The sequence below is a fragment of the Elephas maximus genome, chromosome 19 (assembly GCF_024166365.1).
Source record: "Elephas maximus indicus isolate mEleMax1 chromosome 19, mEleMax1 primary haplotype, whole genome shotgun sequence".
Taxonomy (NCBI): Eukaryota; Metazoa; Chordata; class Mammalia; order Proboscidea; family Elephantidae; genus Elephas; species Elephas maximus.
Window position 1 is genome coordinate 36,509,525 of NC_064837.1, and position 21,068 is coordinate 36,530,592.

The window sequence follows — 21,068 nt, forward strand, 5'->3', positions numbered from 1 at the left end:
GGGAAGGCTAATGGTGTTTATTTAACGAGAAAATAAAATGTGCAGACAGCTCTGGTGCTGGCCTCTGGAAAATGGCTCCGGGTGGCTGCAGAAGCTGGTTACCATGTGCAGCATCTCCTTCACCCTCTGTTATAGACTGAATTATGTTCCCCAAAAAAGATACGTTGAAGTCCTAACCCCTGGTGCCTGTGAATGTGCAACTTGTTTGAAAATAGGGCCTTTGAGATGTTATCAGTTAGGTTAACATCAGGCCATAAACAGTAGGGTGGACCCTAACCCCATCTGAATGGTGTTTTATGAAAGAGGTGAACAGACACAAAGACTCCACGTGACGGCACATTTACATCCCAAGAAGGCCAAGGTTTGCAGGGAGCGACAGAAGCTGGGAGAGAGACATGAACAGTTCGTATCTCAGAGCCCTCAGGAAGAATCAACATGGCCAATACCCTGATTTGGACTTCTAGCCTCCAGAACTGTGAGACAACACATTTCTGGCACAAAGCCACTCACTCTGTGGTATATGTTATAGTAGTCCTAGGAAACTAAGATACCCTCCATTGCTGTACTTGTTCCCTGCAGGCTCTGGAAGAGGTCCAGAGATGGGTAAGGTGATGGCCAAGCTTTAAAGGGAATCTGCTGGGGGGGATAGAAAGGGGATAGGTCACACAGCCTATGGGCAAAGCACAGGAAGGGAGTGAAGAGGATGGAGGCAGGTGTGCCCAGTAGTGGGTGCACACTCACCGCTTTGGAGCTAAAACACACAAGCAAGCCCATACCCCTTACAAAGCCTCAGTTTTAAAACGAGCTCAGCTAGAAGCAGAGAACCTTGAGTTCTGAGAATCCACGTTCTTCCCCACGAGGCGAGTGGCTGTCCATTTATGCCACTGTTGGACTTGGTACTTCTTCCTCACAGTAAACTGAAGCCTGCCCAACTTCAAGCGTGTGCATAACTCTTTTCCAAAGGAATCTCTTTAAGTACCCAAAGGCAGCAATTAACGTCCCTCCCCAATCCCATGCCTCTCCTCCCTCCTCTTTTATCCAGGCTGGACTGGAGGAGGCTCAATCCTAGTGAGTTTCTCCCCATCCTGGCCATTCTCTCCTGCAGCCCTGAGATGTCAATCAATGCCTTTCTTAAACAGCTGCCCCCACACCAGAGAACAGAGACTAGGATTACCACCATACCTGATCCAAACCCTCTACTTACATAACAGAGCTCAAGGGGCATGGTTGGTGACCACATGGTACTACTGACTAGCCTGGAAGCTCTGTGAGGCCAAAACCACCGGTTGCTGTTGGCGGTCTCTGACAGCTTTCATGTCAACTGGCTTCCAGGTGCATCAGGTGCAGAATTCGGATCAATACCAATAATCATCATCTCTCTCTTTACAGGTTTCCAATAAACCCCTTAACACCATCTCAGACTTGGGGGAGGGTGTGATGGGCACTTCACACCATTATCAACTATCACAAGGGCTGAGGGAGCAGACTTGAGAAGTGGGGAAAAGACAAAGGGCTTAACTCCAGCAGGGAGGACCACAGCCCATCTTGCTCCAGACCCCAAACCTGAGCAATGATATTCTGCAAGGTGCCCTCTTATCACATCAGCAGCTGGGATTCCATATACTCCTATCATGCTTCCTATCCCATCCAGCAAGCCTACCCTCCTTGCCAAACACACTTCCTCCTCCATCCCACAAAGTCACATTTACCAAATGTCAAGTCCCAACTTTCTTCCCTAGGTACACACAGAAGGCTGGAAGCTGATTAGGAGGAAGACCCATACATTATCTTTGACATCGCCTACCTACAAATGAAGCAATGCCTTTTCTCTGTCTTTTTCTTTTTTAATTTCACTTATGCCTTTGCGAAATGCTGGGAGAACAAAACGAAACTCTTTTACATGCCCTTTCTTTTTGGAAAATAGGCGCCGATAAACAAATAATTGCCGTGCAATTCTTAATCATCTTTATGTAGCGTACATAAAAAAGGCAAGCTGGACTTCGGAGGTCAATTTCAAAAGTGTCTGGCAGGTATTCAGGACGTTAAGGGCTGTTTTTTTTCTCAGAAAAGTATTATGCTCCGTCATAGCTTCAGCTATACCTTACTGGCACCACTTTAATAAATAAACTGATTGCACAAATTACTGAGACCTCAAACTTGTGCCAACCACTTTTTGGGGAATGGAGATACTGTGCAAAACTCACAGAAGCCAAACTCTTATCCCACTTGCCTCACGGGGAGTTGCCAAAAGTGCCTCTGTCTGGCTGGATCCCCACCACCACCACCCTGCCACTCCAGTCCACCAAAAAAACTCAAACCCGTTGCTGTGGGGTCAATTCTGACTCACAGAGACCCTATAGGACAAAGTAGAACTGCTCCATAGGGTTTCCAAGAAGCGGCTGGAGGATTCAAACTGCTGACCTTTTGGTTAGCAGCTGTGGCTCTTAACCACTGCGCCACCAGGGCTCCCATTCCAGCCCCATAGCTCCCAGTAAGACATAGCTACCCTATAGAGGGCTTTTGCACAGGGGGCCTGCTGGTGATGGTGCTCTCTGAAGTTCAGGAAGCCATCTGATGATGGGGTTGGTATGCAGGAGAGGTCTGTTCAGGGTCCAGGTCCTTTGGGTGGCTGTATCTCAGAGCTGTTATTCCCCTCCAAAGCCATTAGCGTTGCACTTAATAAGCGGCTGGGAACAGTTGGGCGAGGAGCCATCCATCACACTAATCTTTATTTTTCTCTCAGTGTATCCTGTTCCTTTGCCTCTGGCAATGTTCCGGAGCAAACAGGCCTGCTGGGTAATGGCAGCCACAGGGAGTAGGGAAGGAGGTGCCTCCAAGTCGCCTCCTCTGTACTCTGCCAGAAGCCATTCACTCTCCAGCTGACCCTCACACCAGGCTATCCAATGAGCTTCAAAGACACCTGACTCATTTTCCATTGGGCCCCCAACCGTCCAGCTGTCCCCCTGATGGGCCAGTTTGGATGGGACCCTGCAGTGCAGGGTTCATGAACCTGGGACCCTGGGGTCAGAGGGAGGGATAGCTGAGGTTCCCCTAGAGTGACGCCCTTTGGGGGGCTCCCTTCCCCCATAAGGAAGTGAGTGTAAGATGTATTTCTGCAGCTAACACCCACACATTCTACTTTCTCACAGAGGGCTGGAGGTTGTGGGGAGAATGGAGAGACCCCAGCAAGTCTACCCTTGCCCTCTCCCTTTGGCTCTCAACTCCCAGCCTCCAGCCAACAAAAGACAGCAAATTAGAAGGACAGCACCTTGTTGCTCTTTCCCTTCCCCTACCTCCCCAGCCCAACTCGAGGATCAATACCTAAAGCTGAATTCAAGATCTTATCAGACTTTTTTGCAAGGATACGGCAACCAACTTTTCCCCAATGATTAAATCCTTTGATGATCAACCCAATATTTTTCAGGCCACCTCTAACAACTAGCAAATGAAAAGACCAAGAAAATTGGAAGCCAGCATTCTCTCTCTTCCCTCGGGCACAAGTCATTTCATGGAAGCCATGAAATGAGATGCAGGGCAGGGCCAAGGCAGGCCCTAGTTTCTACTAGTTCAGTTCCTTGCCTGACTGTGGGAATATGCCATGAGGCACTTCAGAACCGTGTGCCTTAGCTTCTCCATCTGAAATTGGGGGCGCACTATAGTCCAGCAAGAAGGGAGAGTGTGAAGAACTAATCGTGATAAGGTGCTCAAGCCCATTAAGATCAGACTCCCCCACTTTAAACTGCTACTTAGCACTCAGCTTGCACAAGGGCTGAGAGACTGGGCTCTGGGTCAGACAGGGTGGGTTCCATCCAAACTCTCCCTGACTGGTGTGACTCTGAGCAGCTCCGTTCACCCATGACTGTTTGTCATAAAGACTGCGCAGTATGTGCAGGCACTGAGCCAAGCATTTTGTATATAAATGCTCAGAAAGTCTTGGCTGTTTCTACTTTGAGTGTTAGCATGACCTGGTTAGACAGCAACAGAACCCACCCATGGTGGGTGCTGTGATAGAATGCCCAGGTTCCCCTTCAGGAATGAAGGATTTATTCCCTAGCTGTTGGGAGAGCTGCCCAAAGATGCTCCCCCCTGCCCAGTCGGTCCCCTCCTGGATTTGCTCAGCGGAAGGGAGCAGCCTTGTCCGAGGCCACACCCCTTTCCTGGGGTGGACTGCTTGTGATGACTAATGAACACATATGTGTAAAGGCCCGCCCTCTGGCCCCAAGTGGACACTGCTCTGAAGGACCATCCTGTCTTCAGAGCCTCCCCATGGCATCACAGGTGGACTTCTCTCTCTGCCCACCCCTGCCCAGGGCACTCCCTAACAAACCTGCATCCGGAGTCTGCTGCCCAGGCAACCCCATCTGCAACAACTGCCCTTCTGCACCACTAGTTAGAAAAAAAAAAAAATAGGGACTCGATCTTGGACACCCTCTCAGATAAAAAGCTAAAAGGCAGAAACACACTTCAGGCCCTGGAGCTCATGAACTCCAGCCCCCCTTATTTCACAGAGGGGAAACCAGAGACATTCTGAGAGGTTAGAAATGATGTCCTGGGTGAGGGCTTCCATCCAGTTTGTTCTGGTTCAAACCCCTGCAGAGAATTTGCATTTCTAACAAGTTCCCAGGCAACGCTAATGGTGCTAGTTAGGGACCAATTCTGAGAACCACTAGTAGAGCAGTGGTTCTCAAATTTTATTATACATAAGAAACACTTAGGGGTCTTGTTAAAATGTAGATTCTGATTCAGTATATCTGGGATGGAAAGGCAAATTCTCAGCAGAGGTTCGAACCAGAACAAACTGGTTCAAAGCCCTGCTCGGAAGCCCTAGCCCCAGGACAAATTCCAAGGAGCAGCAGAAGCTGTCCATGGACTAGGGAGAAAGGTGGCAAGATGCCACAGGTCTCCAGTTCTACCCACTGTGAGTCAGAGACTGAATGGGGAGGACACGGATATGCCACAGACAGTAGTCCTTGGAGGGTTCACTGTTTGCTGTCCCCTGGATTCTTTCCTATGGCACTAATGAGGCCACAGTAAACCAAAACCATCAGTTGCCGGCAAGTCAACTCCAACTCATGGTGACCCCATGTGTGTCGAAGTAGAGCTGTGCTCCACAGGGTTTCCAATGGTTGATTTTTCAGAAGTAGATTTTCTGAGGCACCTCTGGGTGGACTCAAACCTCTAACCTTCTGGTCAGCAGTCGAGCGTATTAACCAATGTACCACCCAGGCACTCCACAGTGGTATCAAAGTACAGAAGCACTACGAGAAGAAGCACAGGCCGGCACTGCTGTGAACAGGAAAACAGATGTGCCGTGCAGATGCACCTGAGGACCACCCTTGTCACTATGGGGACCAGTGAGGTGCAACGGCAGGAAGTGGTCACTGAGGGGCCAGGAGCAAGAATTCTGCTCTGACCTCTGGCTTACAAGGGAAGTATGGCCAGAGGACCCTCCATGGCGGAGGAGTGGGTCCTTGAACCTGGCTGATCTGACTCTCAGAAGGCTAGGCCCAGTCCCAGGTTCCTTTTCTTCAAATATTGGCTGTCATAGCACCAAGCACAAGGAGACAGTTCTCAAAATGCCTGTGGTGAGGATGGAGTCAGCCCCCAGGCTGCCCAAAAGGGCTGGTGGAGAAGCTGGATGAGAAGTGCTGAACATGAACTTGATGACGCCTGGGGGTTAATGGCAGGGCCTCTTTAAGAAGACAGAGGGAGGCCGTGCCAGCCAGAGAGGTGTCCTCAACTTCTGCTGCTGCAGCGCTTTCCTCCTGATACGATAATGGAAAACAGGAAGCTGAGGAGGTGAGGGTAAGGTTGGGGCAAGGTGGCTGCAGGAGGATTTTATTTTCTTGTGCTTATCACCTGATTCCAAATGCACACTTCCATCAGGCCACGGATGTGTGGGCTGCTTTCTCCATATATATGATTTGTGCTTCTGTTGTGATATGTTCTTTAAAAAGAAAGTTTATGCGTCGAAATGCTCTGAATCACTGAAGTATTACCCCTGCTTAAGCACCCAGCTCAAAAAAGAAATACCTCCTCAGCTGTTTTGAAGGGTTGAAAAACATGTAGGGGCTAAAGCCCCCCACTTACACAGAAAGAAAACTGGAAGCAGGAGATTCTTGAGGCAAGAAGTCCGAGAGGAAAGGGGAGGCGGGTGTCAGGTCCTTCTGGGTGAAGCATCTTGGTAAACTTCCCTCCCGTCTTCTCTTGCCCACCCCATAAGCATCAGGCAGGGGCCCTGCAGGCTGTGTCCACTCCGGGCTGGCTTCCTGGGCGTGCACGTGTCCGGTCACACATGGCCCTATGCCTGGGTTAATGCTCTGGTGTTGCCACCTTAAAGTTCTTAAAATTTTTTTAATCACTGTGTTGTTAGGTGCCATCAAGTCAATTTCAACTCATAGCGGTCCAGCGTGAAAGAGTAGAAGTGCCCCATAGGGTTTTCTAAGCTGTAATCTTTACGGTGAAGCCTGGGTGGCACGGTGGTTAAAGCGCAAGGCTGTGAACCCAAAGGTCGACAGTTCAAACGTACCAGCTGCTCGATGGAGGAAGATGTGGCAGTCTGCCTCTGTAAAAATTTATAGCCTTGAAAACCCTACGTGGCAGTTCTACCCTGTACTGTAGGGTCACTGTGAGTCAGAATAGACTTGACAGCAATGGATTTGGTTTACTCTTTTTTCTTTTTTTTAGTTTTACTTTAGATGAAGGTTTACAGAACAAACTAGTTTCTCATTAAACAATTAGTACACACATTGTTTTATGACATTGGTTAACCACCCCACACACATCAACACTCTCCCTTCTCAACCTTGAGTTCCCTATTACCAGCTTTCCTCCTCCCTCCTGCCCTTGCCCTAGGGCTAGCGTGTCCCTTTAGTCTCCTTTTCTTTTATGGGCCTGTCCCATCTTTGGCTGAAGGGTAAACCTCAGGAATGACTTCAGTACTGAGCTGAAAGGGTGTCCGGGAGCCATACTCTCAGGGTTTCTCCAGTTTCTGGCACGCCAGCAAGTCTGGTCTTTCTTTTTGAGTTAGAATTTTGTTCTACATTTTTCTCCAACTCTGTCCGGGACCCTCTATTGTGATCCCTGTCAGAGCAGTCAGTGGTGGTAGCCGGGCACCATCTTGTTGTACTGGACTCTCAGTCTGGTGTAGGCCGTGGTAGATCCGGTCCATTAGTCCTTTGGACTAATCTTTCCCTTGTATCTTTAGTTTTCTTCATTCTTCCTTGCTCCCAAAGGGGTGAGACCAGTGGAGGATCCTAGACGGCCTCTCACAGGCTTTTAAGACCTCAGATGCTACTCAGGTTTTGGTTTAATCTTTGCGGAAGCAGGTCGCCACGTTTTTTTCCTGCTGAGCTGCTGGGTGGGTTCGAACCACCAACCTTTAGGTTAGCAGCTGAGCGCTTAACCACTGCACCTCCTTTTTTGAATGAGGGGTCCAGCATTTTCATCTTACTCTGAGTCCTGCAAATTAGGTAGCTGCTCCTGCATCCACTACAGATATCTGAACTGTGGCTGGGCAGAAGGATGAGGGCAGGCCCTGCCCGGGACTCTTCCCACTCTCCACCCCTACAATGCCCCCCAGAAATCCCAACCTGGAAGAGCGTGTGATGGTGTCCCTGCAGCCACACTGAGCACTGAGTTGTGGGATGGCCCTTCTGCACCTGACTCCAGCAATGCTTCCCTCACCCCGTTGCAGAGGGGCTGCTGCCCCATGGCTACACCCAGGGCCTCTTGGCCTTTGTCCCCTTTGGAAAAAAAGGAAGAAGCCTCACCCATAGCAAGATGAGGAAGCGTTCTTACTAACACCCTGCCTCCCCTTCCCCCTCCCACCCAGGGCTATGCCTGGTTGGCCAACATCCTGAGTTTGATCCTGGCCCTGCCTATTACTAGCTGTGTAACCCTGGAGAAGTCACCGACCCTCTCAGATTCCTTAGATGCCAAACAAACCTCTTTCCAGGCGCAGCTGTGAGGGTGAAATGTGATGATATGAGAGGAAGCTCCTAGCCCAGGCCCTGATGCAGAGCAGGTGATCAAAAACCATCTTTCATTCATTGATGTTCAAAAAGAATGACAACGGCATGGCCTGGAGCCTGCTTGGCAATCTACAGGATTATGAATTGGAACAGGGGACCCAAGGAGAGTCACTGATGCCACGTTCAAATGGGCCCAGCACGCTCTGAAAATGTTCTTTAACAAGCCCCTCCCCATCTGGAGACAGGAGAAAAAGGGCAGGATCTGAAATCACCAGTCCCTGCCCTGACCTTGGATGTTGTCAGTTACCCTTTCTGAGCTCAGGTTATCTCACTGGCAAAATGAAGGAGATGATAAAAGTAAGAGCTAATATTTATTCAAGGAGCCCTGGTGATCCAATGGTTAGGCGCTTGGGTGCTAACCCAAAGGCTAGTGGTTCAAATCCACCAGCCACTCCTTGGGAGAAAGATGTGGCAGCCTGCTTTGGTAAGGATTACAGCCTTGTCTTATAGGGCTGATATGAGTCAGAATCAATGGGACGGCAATGGGTTGACACTGATTCACAGTTGATGGTATTTTAAATGTCTCAAAGCATTGTACTCTCCGAACAAGCCTATAGGGAGGTACTACTATGATTTCCATTTTGCAGATGAATAAACTGAAAAAAAAAAAAAAAAAAAAATTTTTTTTTTTTTTGGAGGCATAAAAAAGTTAATTGACACTCCCAAAGTCACAACAACTCTCCTGGAGCTGCCCTGAAGATCAAATTAGACCGCTGCATATGGAAGCAATGCTTTGGAGACCACAAAGTCAGACCCACACAACGCAGATGATGCTCACGGATAATCACGAATTGCCTTCCACCATCACTTTTCACGACAAATACAATTGTTGTTCTACCACCCGGTTCTACTACCACAGGCATGTTCTCCTCTCCCTTCCTGACTCCCCCACTCTCCACACACACCCCCACCCCACCTCTCCTCTTTGCAACATAAACGCCACGGGATGCCATGGTTTTCCAGCAAAGTCTCAATTTCCCCATTTTGAGGATTTTAGTAAGATGGATGCATGAGAGGTCGGATTATCACCCACACTCCGGAAGACAACCCCCTCTTCTCCCACCCCTGCAAGCAAGCACACCCCCTCGGCTCCTGCTTCCCTTTCAGTCAGCCTGCCTTCTCCAAACAGGAGAGACAGACAAGTCAGCACTGGTAACTGCTTCTAATCACAGGTGACAGCAGGAATGTAAACAACACAAGAAACATCTAAATGCAATTCAAAAGGCAAGGAAACACTGCTTGCTCTCTGCCCCCTCCTCTGGGAATACCCGCTCATCACTTCCTGCCACCCTCCCCCTTTGGAAGCTTTACTCATCAACACCCCATCATTAGGAACCCCAGAAACCATGAGATTCCAGAGCCACCTCCTTTTACTCTACTACCTCCAGGGAGAATTTTCTAGATTCTTCCAATTTTTCTCAGTTTAAAGGAATAGTGGGAAATTAGACTCCTTTGGGAATCTATTGGAAGTTAGGGCTTCCTCTCCCAAGAAAAGCAAAAACATAAAACTATTTGCGTATCATTTCAGGGAGTTCACAGATCCCCAGGCTAAGACCCACTTCCAAAACGTAGATAGGAGAATATGGAATGGGGAAAATACAAAGGGGTGCAGATTTCCTCGAAACATTTAAGAGTCACCAAGGGCATTTCCGAGTCTGTCATGTCTACAATGGTTAAATGCTCGGCTGCTGACTGAAAGGCTGACAGTTCAAACCCACCAACTTGCTCGAGGAAGAAAGACCTGGTAATCTGCTTCCATAAGATTAACCAAAAAAAAAAAAAAACCAAGCTCACTGCCGTAGAGCTGATTCCAACTGACAGGGTCTCTATAGCTATACGACAGTGTAGAACTGCCCATAGAGTTTCTAAGACTAATCTTCATGAAAGCAGACTGCCATATCTTTCTCCCACAGAGTAGCTGGTGGGTCTGAACCGCTGACCTTTTGGTTAGCAGCTGAGCACTTAGTCACTGGGCCACCAAAGAAAACCCTATGGGGCAGTTCTACTCTGTCACACGGGGTTGCTATGAATTGAAATCCACTTCATGGCACCCAACAACAACATCTGTATATTTTGCACAGGCCTACAAGGCTCCTCCCCCTACCCCTTTCACTCTCTAGATTGACAATGTGCTTCTAAACCACCTCCTTCAATGCAAATTGAGAACTCAATTGAGTAATTGCTATGAATAAATTCCACCTGGATTACTAAACGCTGAAGTTACCGAGGGACTAAGAAAGCCAGGATTAGACAAAGGTATATTGGAATGTATGTGTTGGGCATAGCTGCAAAAAGGGAATGGTATTGATTGTCTAGTATTTGGATTCTCTGTGCCATGTGGCCCTCTAAGAATACAGACCTTCAGCACCTGGTCGACTCTACCTGCTTGATTCTGGAATACTCATTCTATCTTTTCTGAGTGTAACTGGGGATGGTGAAGGCAAGGAGAGGTGAAGGGGCACCCTTCATCACTGGGGTTCTTACCTCTGTGCCTGTTGGTCGTCTTATCAAACATCAGCATGGCATCCTCCACCTGCAAAACAAACCCAGGACAGAGCCTGCTTTAGGACCTTTGAGAAGATATGCAAACCATTATATGTTTGGGGGTTTCTATTATAGAAGTAAAAATGGCTCCCTAAAGAAAATCTGGAAATACAAAAATGAAGGAAAAAAACATCACTTTTCTTTCCACCTAGCACAACTACAGCTCACATCTGGCAGAGTGCCTGGGTGATGCCAACGGCTAAGTGCTGGAAAAGTTGGCAGTTCAACCCCACCCAGAGGCACCGTGGAAGAAAGGCCTGGCGATCTGCTTCCAAAAGGTCACAGCCTTGAAAACCTATGAAGCACAGTTCTACTCAGACATGCCATGGGTCGGAATCAACTTGAGGGTAACTGGTTTGGGTTTCTTTTTTTTTTTTTTTAATCTATGACTATTTTAATAGTTTATGTCATTTTGCATAAGGAATTTTTTCCTTGCCTCCCTTTTTTCCCCATATAATATTACAATATCACAAACAATTCCCAGGTTACTCCATGTGCATCCTGAATGCCATCTTGATTGCTGCAGAATTTTTCAGAGTGAGAAGTCATAGGTCACTTAATTATTCCCCTTCTGATGGATAATTTGTTCCCAGTTACAAACAATGGAACTTTAAGATCTTGATGCTAGGATCTTTTCAAAAATATCAAAAGGAGAAAATACCAAAGGCTTCCTCTCTGTCCTTCCTTCCCCAACCCCATGCTCCTAATCTTGCAACCCTTTGGGAGATATTCTAGCAATGGGAAGATTTCAGGAACCACACTCAACTCTCATGTAGCTCTCAAGAAGCTCACACTCAATGAGCCAGAACTGGCTTTGGCTGCCACTCTCTTATTTATGACCCAACTCTTTATTTGTTACACATCTTCAGTGCAGGTGTTTGTCCTAATCAGTGAGCCACTCACCTGGAGAGAGGACCAAGCTTGGCCAGGTGAGCAGCCTGGTCTTGCCATTCATTTTGTGCCCAAGGTTGGCCATAAAAATATAACCCACCCCGTGTGGTTGTGGATAGATAAAACCATCAGTCAGAGGGCTCTGGGCTTGAAGCGATTTTTGTGTGTCTGTGTAGCTGGGAAGGACAGAGCACCGTTCATTTGAGCTCAAAGGCTCACAAATGAACTCGGGGGCCTGAGCTAAGCCAGCCGAGAAAAGGAATCATAAGCTATTCATTCCTTACTCTTCCCAGACTACAATCTCAGATGGAGAGGAGGGAACAGGGAGACGCAATAAAACTAGGTTTAAAATGGGGCCTCCAGACAAATCAAATCTATTTTTCTAGATGCCATCAAATATAATAGGGGGAGAAGCAAAGTCAAGGTGAGAATGGAAAAGGGGGGTAGGCAAGCCAGACAGAAACCTCGAAGGGACTGGCAGAGCTTTAAAATTCCTTCTCAAGCCAGGGCCCCCTTTTGTTGCTAAGCAACTGAGACTGAACAAACAGGCTCCTGGGGCCGTCCCCTTCTGGTCCCCACTTCTGAAGTCAGTTACTGGCGGGGGGGTCTTGCATGGTGGCTGCTCCTCCAGCAGACGGCTGCCCTCTCTCTCCCAGGCATCAGGCTGCCAGGAGTAGGTGATGCTTGCTGGAGATGACTAGGACTGGGGTTCCTTCGTCAGGCCCCTCCCTGGATGCCCATCCCAGGACAAACCCCAGCCAGTGGGGCTTGAGAGTCCCCAGTGCACCTGCTGAGGCCACACACACAACAGCTGTTCCGCCAGTTTTGCACTAGCAAAACCACCATAAGATCAACTGGTTTGTTTGTACACAGAGTAGTCACACTTGAGCATATGGCATCTCAGAGTCAGACCCTGAGATTCGATAAGACTCAGAATGCCTGGGGTGTGTGTGGGTGGGAGAGTAAAGCGTGCTGGGTACCGTGCAGGTAAGTGTGACATCTATTTCGCACCCATCTCCACATTTTCCAAGACGTTTGCCAAGTCCTTGTTTTGAGCTGAAAATGCCTAACAGTAAGGAAAACAGCCTCCCTTCTGCATTGGCCACGCTTTGGTACTGAAACTTTAGGAAATAAATGTTTTGAACTTAAAAATTGTATTTTTTTAAAACCCCCTTTCAATGGTGCAGCACCGTCTCCCTCTTTTCTTTTCCTAAGTTTGAATGTTTTCAATATACACTCCACCCTGGTGGGCGTGGGGGAAGATCTATATATGTTTTTTTAGGGCAACCATTGTTGTAACGAATAGAACTCTTTCCACTATAGTCGGGTTGTACAATGGGACTCGCAGAGACCTCCTGAACAGACAAAGTATCAGGGCGAAAGAAAAATTCTATTAACACTTTACAAAATAAAACATCTCAGAAGTGGCTAGAGAGGAAAGAGAAAGGAAAAAAAAAAAAAAATCAATATGGATAAGTCCCGGTGCTCGGGGCGGGGGGAAACTTTTCAGTGATTGCAAAACACTTATTAATTCAGAGAAGCCACCAATCCGCTGGAAATCCGGCAGAGCAGCAAAAGCTGAAACTAGAAGAATCTGAATATACAAAGAGTGAATAGAATGAAAAACACGGCCTCACATACGGGACTGTTTCTCACGGTTCTGTGGGAATCAAACAGAAGAGGCCTGTGTGAGCCTCCATCGGGGGAAATAAGGGGCACAGTCAAGGTAACTGGCATTCAACCCCAGAGTGAGCGAACTGATAACTCACCCCCTCACTCCCTTTCTCTGTCTCTGTTTCTCTCTCTCTCGCTCACACACACACACCCACACACACACACACACCCACACGAAACCCAATTAGTTTAGCTGGCTGTGCGGAGTCACGAACTTTACGCAAGCTAGGCCTCAATCAAGGAGCCTTGGTGGCACCAAAGGTTAAGTGCTTGGCTGCTAACCAAAAGGCTGGTGGTTCAAACCCACCCAGTGGCTCTGTGGAAGAAAGACCTGGCAATCTGCTTCATAAAGATTACAGCTATGAAAACCCTATGGGGCAGTTCTACTACAGGGTCGCTATGAGCTGGAATCCATTCAAGGACACCTAACAACAACAAGGTGTCATTTTTGGTTCTGGAAGAACCCAAGGGGTTAGGGGAGCTGGAAACATGAGTTTTTCTGGTCTCAGGTAGAAAACACTATGGTGGTTGTTGTTGTTAGCTGACATCAAGCTAATTCCAACTCATGGCACCGCCATGTGTACAGAGTAGAATTACCCACAATAGGGTTTTCAAGAAACAGATCGCCAGGCCTTACTTCCAAGGTGCCTCTGAGTGGTTTGAACCACCCCTTTTCAGTTAGTAGTTCAGCGCTTAATAATTTATGCCACACAGGGACTCCAGAAAACACCATTAACCCTCATGAAATGTATCAACGAGGGATACAAATCAATACAAATAAGAGACAAATTATTTAGATTTCTAATTTAGGTCTCAAATTACATAGGTCCATGGAAGATTTACTGCATTAATGGCCCCACACCCTCCACCCTGTAACTTTACAGTTCTTCTCCCCAAAGAGCCAGAGTCTATTTTCCCACCCCCCTTTTTGAATCTAGACTTGACTTGCTATGGCCACTAAAATGAGGTGGAGAGAATAGTGCATCCATCACCAGGAGAAGGACATGCCCAGACTAGCCTGCTAGAAGATAGGAGACATGTGGAACAGAGCCAAGCTGGCAGCTAGACAACTGCAAACACATCAGCAGAGCCACTCACGGTGGACTCCAGATATGTGAAATAAACACTTATTGTATGCTACTGGGGTATCACGATATTTTGTTACACAGCATTCTGTAGCAATAGGTAACTGGTACACAGTCCCTGTTCTCAAAAAAAAAAAAAGGTTACAAATATCTCAGACATTACACATTCTCAAATAATAATAATAGTGAACAAAGGCAAGAAAAGAGCTGAAAGCAGAAAAAGTGCTGAATGTGGGCTATTAAACCATCAGGCTTCCCATTCCAAATGGAACATAGGTATTAGCGTGTGGAGGGATCTCTCCTAAATCTCATCCCAGCAGCAAGGCTGCAGACAGAGATGCTAGAAGCGCCAAGAGAAGCTGGCAACACGTTCCTCACTAAATGAGCACCACGAAGTTCAGCAATAATGAGCACTCAAGTCAGTGGGTGATGCCTCTCTAATCCTAATTTGTTTAATGAATGAGTGAACCCTCTTTATAATGAGTCAAAAGATCTATTGTGAGCCAGACATTCTTGCTGGGTGATTTTGGAAGTAGCCAGATGGTGCTGACCGTATCCAGGGGTTAGACTTTAGCCAGCACACGTCATGTGCTGGCTGAACAGGAAACCTTTAAAGCCACAATGTACCGTCGCTGGGATAAAGCGAGGTCAAGCGTTCTGTTTGTCAAGTTGACTGAAAGGGTAGGACTCCAGAGTATGCCCCAGACCACTGCCTCTTCTGCTCAGAGTTTTGCCAGTTGGGCTCCTCAAGTAATAACAGCAGGTGAATGAAGCCAAACCAATTTGGGAATGCAGAAAACTTGCTCCCAGGGAAACAAGGGAAGAGGGAAAAAGAGTTGCTGGTAATAACTCAGCAGGAGCTGGGAGGCAGCTGAGCAGGGCAGGCAGAGCCACACAAAGCCTAGGGAGGAGCAGCGGTTTTCATCCCAGGTCTGCCATACTTAAGGATCTCAGTGAGGACAAGCCACTTCCCTTCTCTAATCCCCATTTCTCATTTGCAAAAGAAGGGAATGGTATGAGATGCCATCTAAGCTCCATTTGAAAAGACTGTCTGCCTGGAATGCTAAAACGGACTCAGAGGCTACTGGGAAAACATCTGGAAGTGTCAAAGTGGCTGCTGGTCCTCTGCAAACTGTGTCCTGTGAAGATGTTCCAGGGCTTTGCTGTGGCCAACACACACCCTGAGAAATTTCCTACTCCTCCTGGGACACAACTACACACACCCACACACTAAACATAGGAAGAACAAAGCAGAAAATGGCACTTCAAAAGATTCTTCAATTATCTGGTCAAATACAGGGGGAGGGGAAAGGGAAATGCAGGAACCCAGCTCTTCAAACTCCCTCAGAACAAATGCCCTTGAATTTCTCTTCCTGCACCCACACAAACACTTCAAGTGTTAGTTTAAATAAACACCCGCAAATGCAATATCATGATACTACAGTGTGCAGGGCTTAACTGGCCTCATTATGCTCTATAAATTCGAGTCATTAAAGACACAGAGTGTGGACATGCATGATGTAGCAGGACAGCCCAGAACAGAGGAGCCCAGAGCCCCTGCTGGAGCCGAGGGCTCCCTTATCATGAGATTACCTCAGTGCAGGGATGTCACTGCTCTTCCCTCTCCTGCTGCCAGCCTGGACAAAAACAAAGCCTGCACCTGCCATAAAGCTCAACAGGGAGTCCCGGGGTGGCACAAACGGTTAGGCGCTGGACTACTAACTGAAAGGTCGGCGGTTCAAACCGACCCACAGGTGCCTCAGCAGACAGGCCTGGCAATCTGTTTCCCAAAGGTCACAGCCTTGAAAATTCTACGGAGCACAGTTCTACTCTGCACACATGTGGTCACCATGAGTCAGAATCAATGCTACGGCAACTAATAGCAACAGTGACGTCTAGCTTATCGAGAAAGAAATTTTCAGCATGTTTTCGCCTTGCAAAAAGGTGGGGCTGGTCTACCTTGAATCATTGCCCACAAAGAAGGCTGGAGGAGGGAGCGGGCTGGAAAATCCTATTAGTTCATACTAGAATCTAGATCAGTGGTTTTCAACCTTGGCTGCTCACTGGAAGCATCTGAAGAGCTTTTAGAATCCCTGATGCGGAGGCCACACCCCAGACCTGTTAAGTCAGCATTTCTGGAGATGGGAACCCAACAGAGGGTTTCTTAAAACTCCCAAGTGCAGCCAAGGCTGAGAACCACTGTTCTAAATGGCTGAATATCTCTTTCTGACTTGAGCCTTAATCACAGCATGTGTGTGTGTGTGTGTGGATGGGCCCTAAATAAACCCAGCATTAATCAGGCCTCTGGCTCTCTGAAAATCGGATGTTAATTCCCCATCAAAAGTCAAGACCCACAGGCTCCTTGCTGCATGCCTCTTTCTTGGGGCCTCCTTAGCCCTCGATACCTACAAGGGAGCCAACGTTCTCCCCTGGAAGTAGTTCAGACGGGCCAAAAACTAAACACGGGATATTCTTATGGCTGAGAAAACCGAACAAAACCATTGTTTTTCTCCCTCACCATGTTTTTCACATATATTACTATCGCTTTGATCCTCACGCCAAATCCATGAGACAAGGATTCTTATCAATTCTCTGAGCCTTACTTTCCTCATTGGTGGCTCTAGAGTTGGCAGGGGCCAGGGCCAAGACTCAGAAGCTGGTTTCAGGAATCTAAATCTCACCTTGCACAGTCCTTACCTTCCTACCTTAATCTCACGTTCTTTTCACCTCACCCCCTTCCTGCAGGAATACCAGTTTCTGAGTCACCCCCACCGCTGTCCATTGGTTCCTGGAAGATTTCAACAATGGATGCACCATTCTCCTACCTTCTCCTGTAGCTTGGCCTGCCAGGTGTCTTCTCCTTCCCTCCTAAGTCAAATTCTTCTAGTTCACATCCACCTGCAAGCTTCCTTATTTTAACACCCACCTTTACTGAACAACAACAGAAATAAATAAGGAGTTGGCTTAATTTCTCCTGAACTCTTCATAAGGAGCCCTGGTGGCACAAAAGCACAAATGGTTAAGAGCTCAGCTGCTAACCGAAAGGCTGGCGGTTTGAACCCACCCAACAGCTCTGGGGGTGGAAGAGCTGGTGATCTGCTCCTGTAAAGGTAACACCTTAGGACACCCTATGGGGGCAGTTCTGCTCTGTCACATGGGGTTGCTATGAGTTGAAATAGACTCGATGGCCCCATCATCAACAACAAACTCTTTGTAGAAGACTCCCAAGCCTTCTTATGGACAGAATATTCTACCTCCGTTGGCAGGAACCTTCTTCGTCAGCCCTATTTTTCCAACTTTAATTTTTACGGGGGTGGTCACTCCTTTTTCCCATTTAACTTAAAAAACAAAACAGTGTTTATCAGACAATAGTTATTAATTGAACAAATGAACACCTGTCCATGGGAACTGAAAGGAGTGGAGTGTCTGAACAATTCTATCCTGGAGATTTAGACATTTCACTTACATACAGGCAAAAGCATCCTGCTCAAGAGATTTTGATTTCACAAGCAAACATCAGACTCTTATGAAATGTTTACCAAATAAATGATGGTTTTAATAGCTACCATTTACCAGAGCCTAACGGGCAATTTGCAAACCTCATTTAATCATCACCTCATTTAGTGACTCTGAGGTAGATAACATCATACCCATTTTACAGATGAGGAAACTGTGGCTCAGTGAGACTAAGTGCCTTGCCTAGGATTACACAAGTAGTAAATGGTGGAACCAGGATTCAAAACCAGACGTGTCACTACGTCTTCCTACTGGTCCTCCTTAACTGTGTTATGTTTTATTTTTGAATCCCTGGGGCTTAGGATAGTGCCATTGAACCAAAAACTTGCCTTAAAATCTTACAAAAAGTTAAGAGGGGTGATTGGGTAACCAAGACGATGTATATATATTGCCTCTGGTAGGCTCAAAAGAGAACGATCTAAGAGGCAAAGGAAACAAAAGGATGTAGGGCTCTCTCCTTTTAGGTGGGTGAATTCTAGAAGCCCAGTGTTCCCCTGGCTTGTCCATGGTCACAGAGCAAGCTGGCAGCAGAGCAGGAACTGGTGGAGAGGTCCTGAAACTCAACCAAGGGCACAGCCCACGCAAGTGTTCACCCTGCAGTGAGTGCTAAGAACACGGAGTGTGTCTCCCTTCTAGAGTGTTCCGAAGGCCTAAGTGGTGCTTACGGAGTGCCTAATACACAGAACACTCTCATCCTAACAGATACTGGCACAATTCAATGGCCCCATTCCTGGCAACCCTTTGCTGAGCACACATGTACACACCCACACATCACATATGCTTGCATACACACACCAACACCTACCCACAACCCCTCTATCCCCCCACACACAATTAAACCAGGAGCCACACCCAAGGTTGTGCAATTTTCCACTGCAAATGGTCACCCCAAGGGACAGGCAGCACAGAGCTAAAGAAACAGTATGCCCTTGGGGGACAGACCCAGGAAGTCCTATTTCCAGAGTGTGGGAAGTAAGAGTCTGCCTGAGTAAGGAGTGGCTGGGGTGCGTGCTCCATGCTGGCTGTGCTCATACTTGAGCTGTGGCCAAGCCCTGGGCCCCAGCACCTCTTTGGGCCTGGAGGGTGGGGCAAGGGGCTCCCTCTGGGGATATCTGAGCTGGGGCCCAGAAAGGAGGAGTGAAGGAAGGGAGGTGGTGGGAGAGGGACATGGAGAGAGGCCAGCACACACTGTTTGAGGAGAAGCAGTTGGTTCTGGCAGGCTTGACAGCTGTCACACGGAAATGGCATCTGGCCTAACGGCCTCTTGTGTGAGGCTGCTTCGAGTGACGGCTGCTGCGCTCTGGAAACCCAGCGCCCCTTCACAGCACTGCTTGTGAGTGTGTTCGTGCGTGCATGCGTGCATGCAGTGTGCTCTGGGGGAGGGGGAGCCCAGGCAGGCTGCCTAATGCTCCCCCTAGCCTCTCCCCATCAGGCCTCACCCACCGTGAAAAAGGCCCAAACCTGCCAGTTCCAGAGGAGACAGGCAAATCATTAGTGAAGCACTGATGTGCCGTAACACTCTCTTGCGTTCCCATTAAACAAATACTAAACTGCTAATTGCCAAAATAGATCTCCATGACTCTGACCGAACGGGGGAAGGGTTTATAATTACCAAGTGTGAAAATGCACAGCCTGTAAATAACCACCTCATCTGTCCTAATGTGGGCTGATATTGATGGGCATGAAATAAACATCAGGACCAAATGGAAAAATCATCCACATCTCCTGTGGCCAATGCAATCTCGGATGGTGACAAGCGTAGCTGCAGCCATGAGCTCAGGGAAGGGAGAGGGGAGAGGGGAGAGGGGAGAAGGGAGAGGGGAGAGGGGAGAGGGGAGAGGGGAGAGGGGAGAGGGGAGAGGGGAGAGGGGAGAGGGGAGAGGGGAGAGGGGAGAGGGGAGTTTTGTAGGCTTGGAAAGTCTAGGTTCCAACTGTAATCCCTCGGGCCATGTGCATCTTCCTTCTGCCTGGAAAACAACACTGCTTGATGGTGGGACAGGGCTGGTGTACTCCACAAAAAGGCTGGAGATCTGGACTAGGGAATGTCTCACATTCATTCACTAAACTGATATTTATTAAAACCAGTTGCCATTGAGTCAACTCTGACTTATGGCGACCCCATGTGTGGCAGAGCAGAACTATACTTCACAGGGTTTTCAATGGTTGTGATCTTTTAAAAGCAGATCACCAGGCTTTTCTTGCGAGGTGCCTCTGGGTAGACTTGAACCACCAACATATTTTGGTTGGTAGCCAAGAACTTAACCATTTAGAATTTGGGTTCGGAATGACCCTCAGTTTTTCGGATACCTCCATGACACCGTGCCTCCCTTCCCACACTGGTCCCTGCTAAAATAACCGTCCCCTCTCCCCCCCAACCCCCGAACTTTGGGTGGTCAGATTCCAGAGCCTCTTTCCTCCACTGCACCTGATGGGTGGGGGGGGGGGCGGTAAGGGGACGTGCCAAGGTCACTAGGACCGTCACCACAGGCCTCCTGAGCTCCAGACCCTCTCTCTTCACCAGCCTTTGAAGGCTCCAGGCTGTGATTCTGACAAACTCAGCCGAGTCTGGGAATGAATGTCAGTCACTGGAGGAGAGAGGAAGTTCCATTTGTCTCAGAATCACACACAGATGCGGGAGTTAGAAGTGACCCCAGGATCACCTCTCCACTTCCCACCCAGTGCAGGAGTCCCTTCTCCAAGCAAGCTCCTTTGAACCCTCCCTGGAGCTTCAAAGACACAGAGCGGTTCTGCATACCACCCCCCCTCAGTGAACTGCTCAGGCCTGAATTAAGCAGCGGTAGCACTTAGATGCCGGAAATAGCAGCTTCCTCTGATCCTCAGCCCAATTCCAGTACACTGCAGAATCCTGTGAACTGTAATAGCGCCAGGCACCTGAATCGGAGTGCCAAGCATCCCCTCACCCCCAAAGTTTCTTAATGAAACTTTAATAGCATCTGAAGAAGTTCCTGCTCCTTCCCCTTCAGCAGGGCTGAGAGCCAATTTCCTCTGCCTTCTTGTCCCCAGAGTCACCCCAGCAGACCGGGGTCAAAGATCCCCAAGGGTTGCTCAGTCCTAGCCCTGACACAAAGACTGGGGCGAATTAACCAGTAAGCATAGTATGCATCTGCTTACAGTAGGCAAGGTACTAGCAGGCTTAATTGTGCCTACTTAATAATCTTACTTACTAACCTGGTTGAAGTTGTGCACTCCAGGTTAGTAAGTAAGCACAATTAAGTCCGTGAGTACCTTGCTTATTGGGTAATCCGTCCCTGTCCAAAAACCCTGTCAAAAATCAGCAAAATGAAGGAAGTTCTGAATCGAGCTA

General features: G+C 48.1%; 1 protein-coding gene across 6 annotated transcripts in view; it reads right to left on the reverse strand.

The window, feature by feature from the left end:
• The window catches only part of MSI2 (musashi RNA binding protein 2), a 471,444-nt gene that overhangs the window by 156,759 nt on the left and 293,617 nt on the right, over positions 1-21,068 (reverse strand). For all 6 annotated transcript variants that reach the window (XM_049861313.1, XM_049861312.1, XM_049861314.1 and 3 more), the window contains exon 7: positions 10,518-10,566. In XM_049861313.1, coding sequence (XP_049717270.1) covers positions 10,518-10,566 — 49 coding nt within the window. The remainder of the gene's footprint in view (positions 1-10,517; positions 10,567-21,068) is intronic.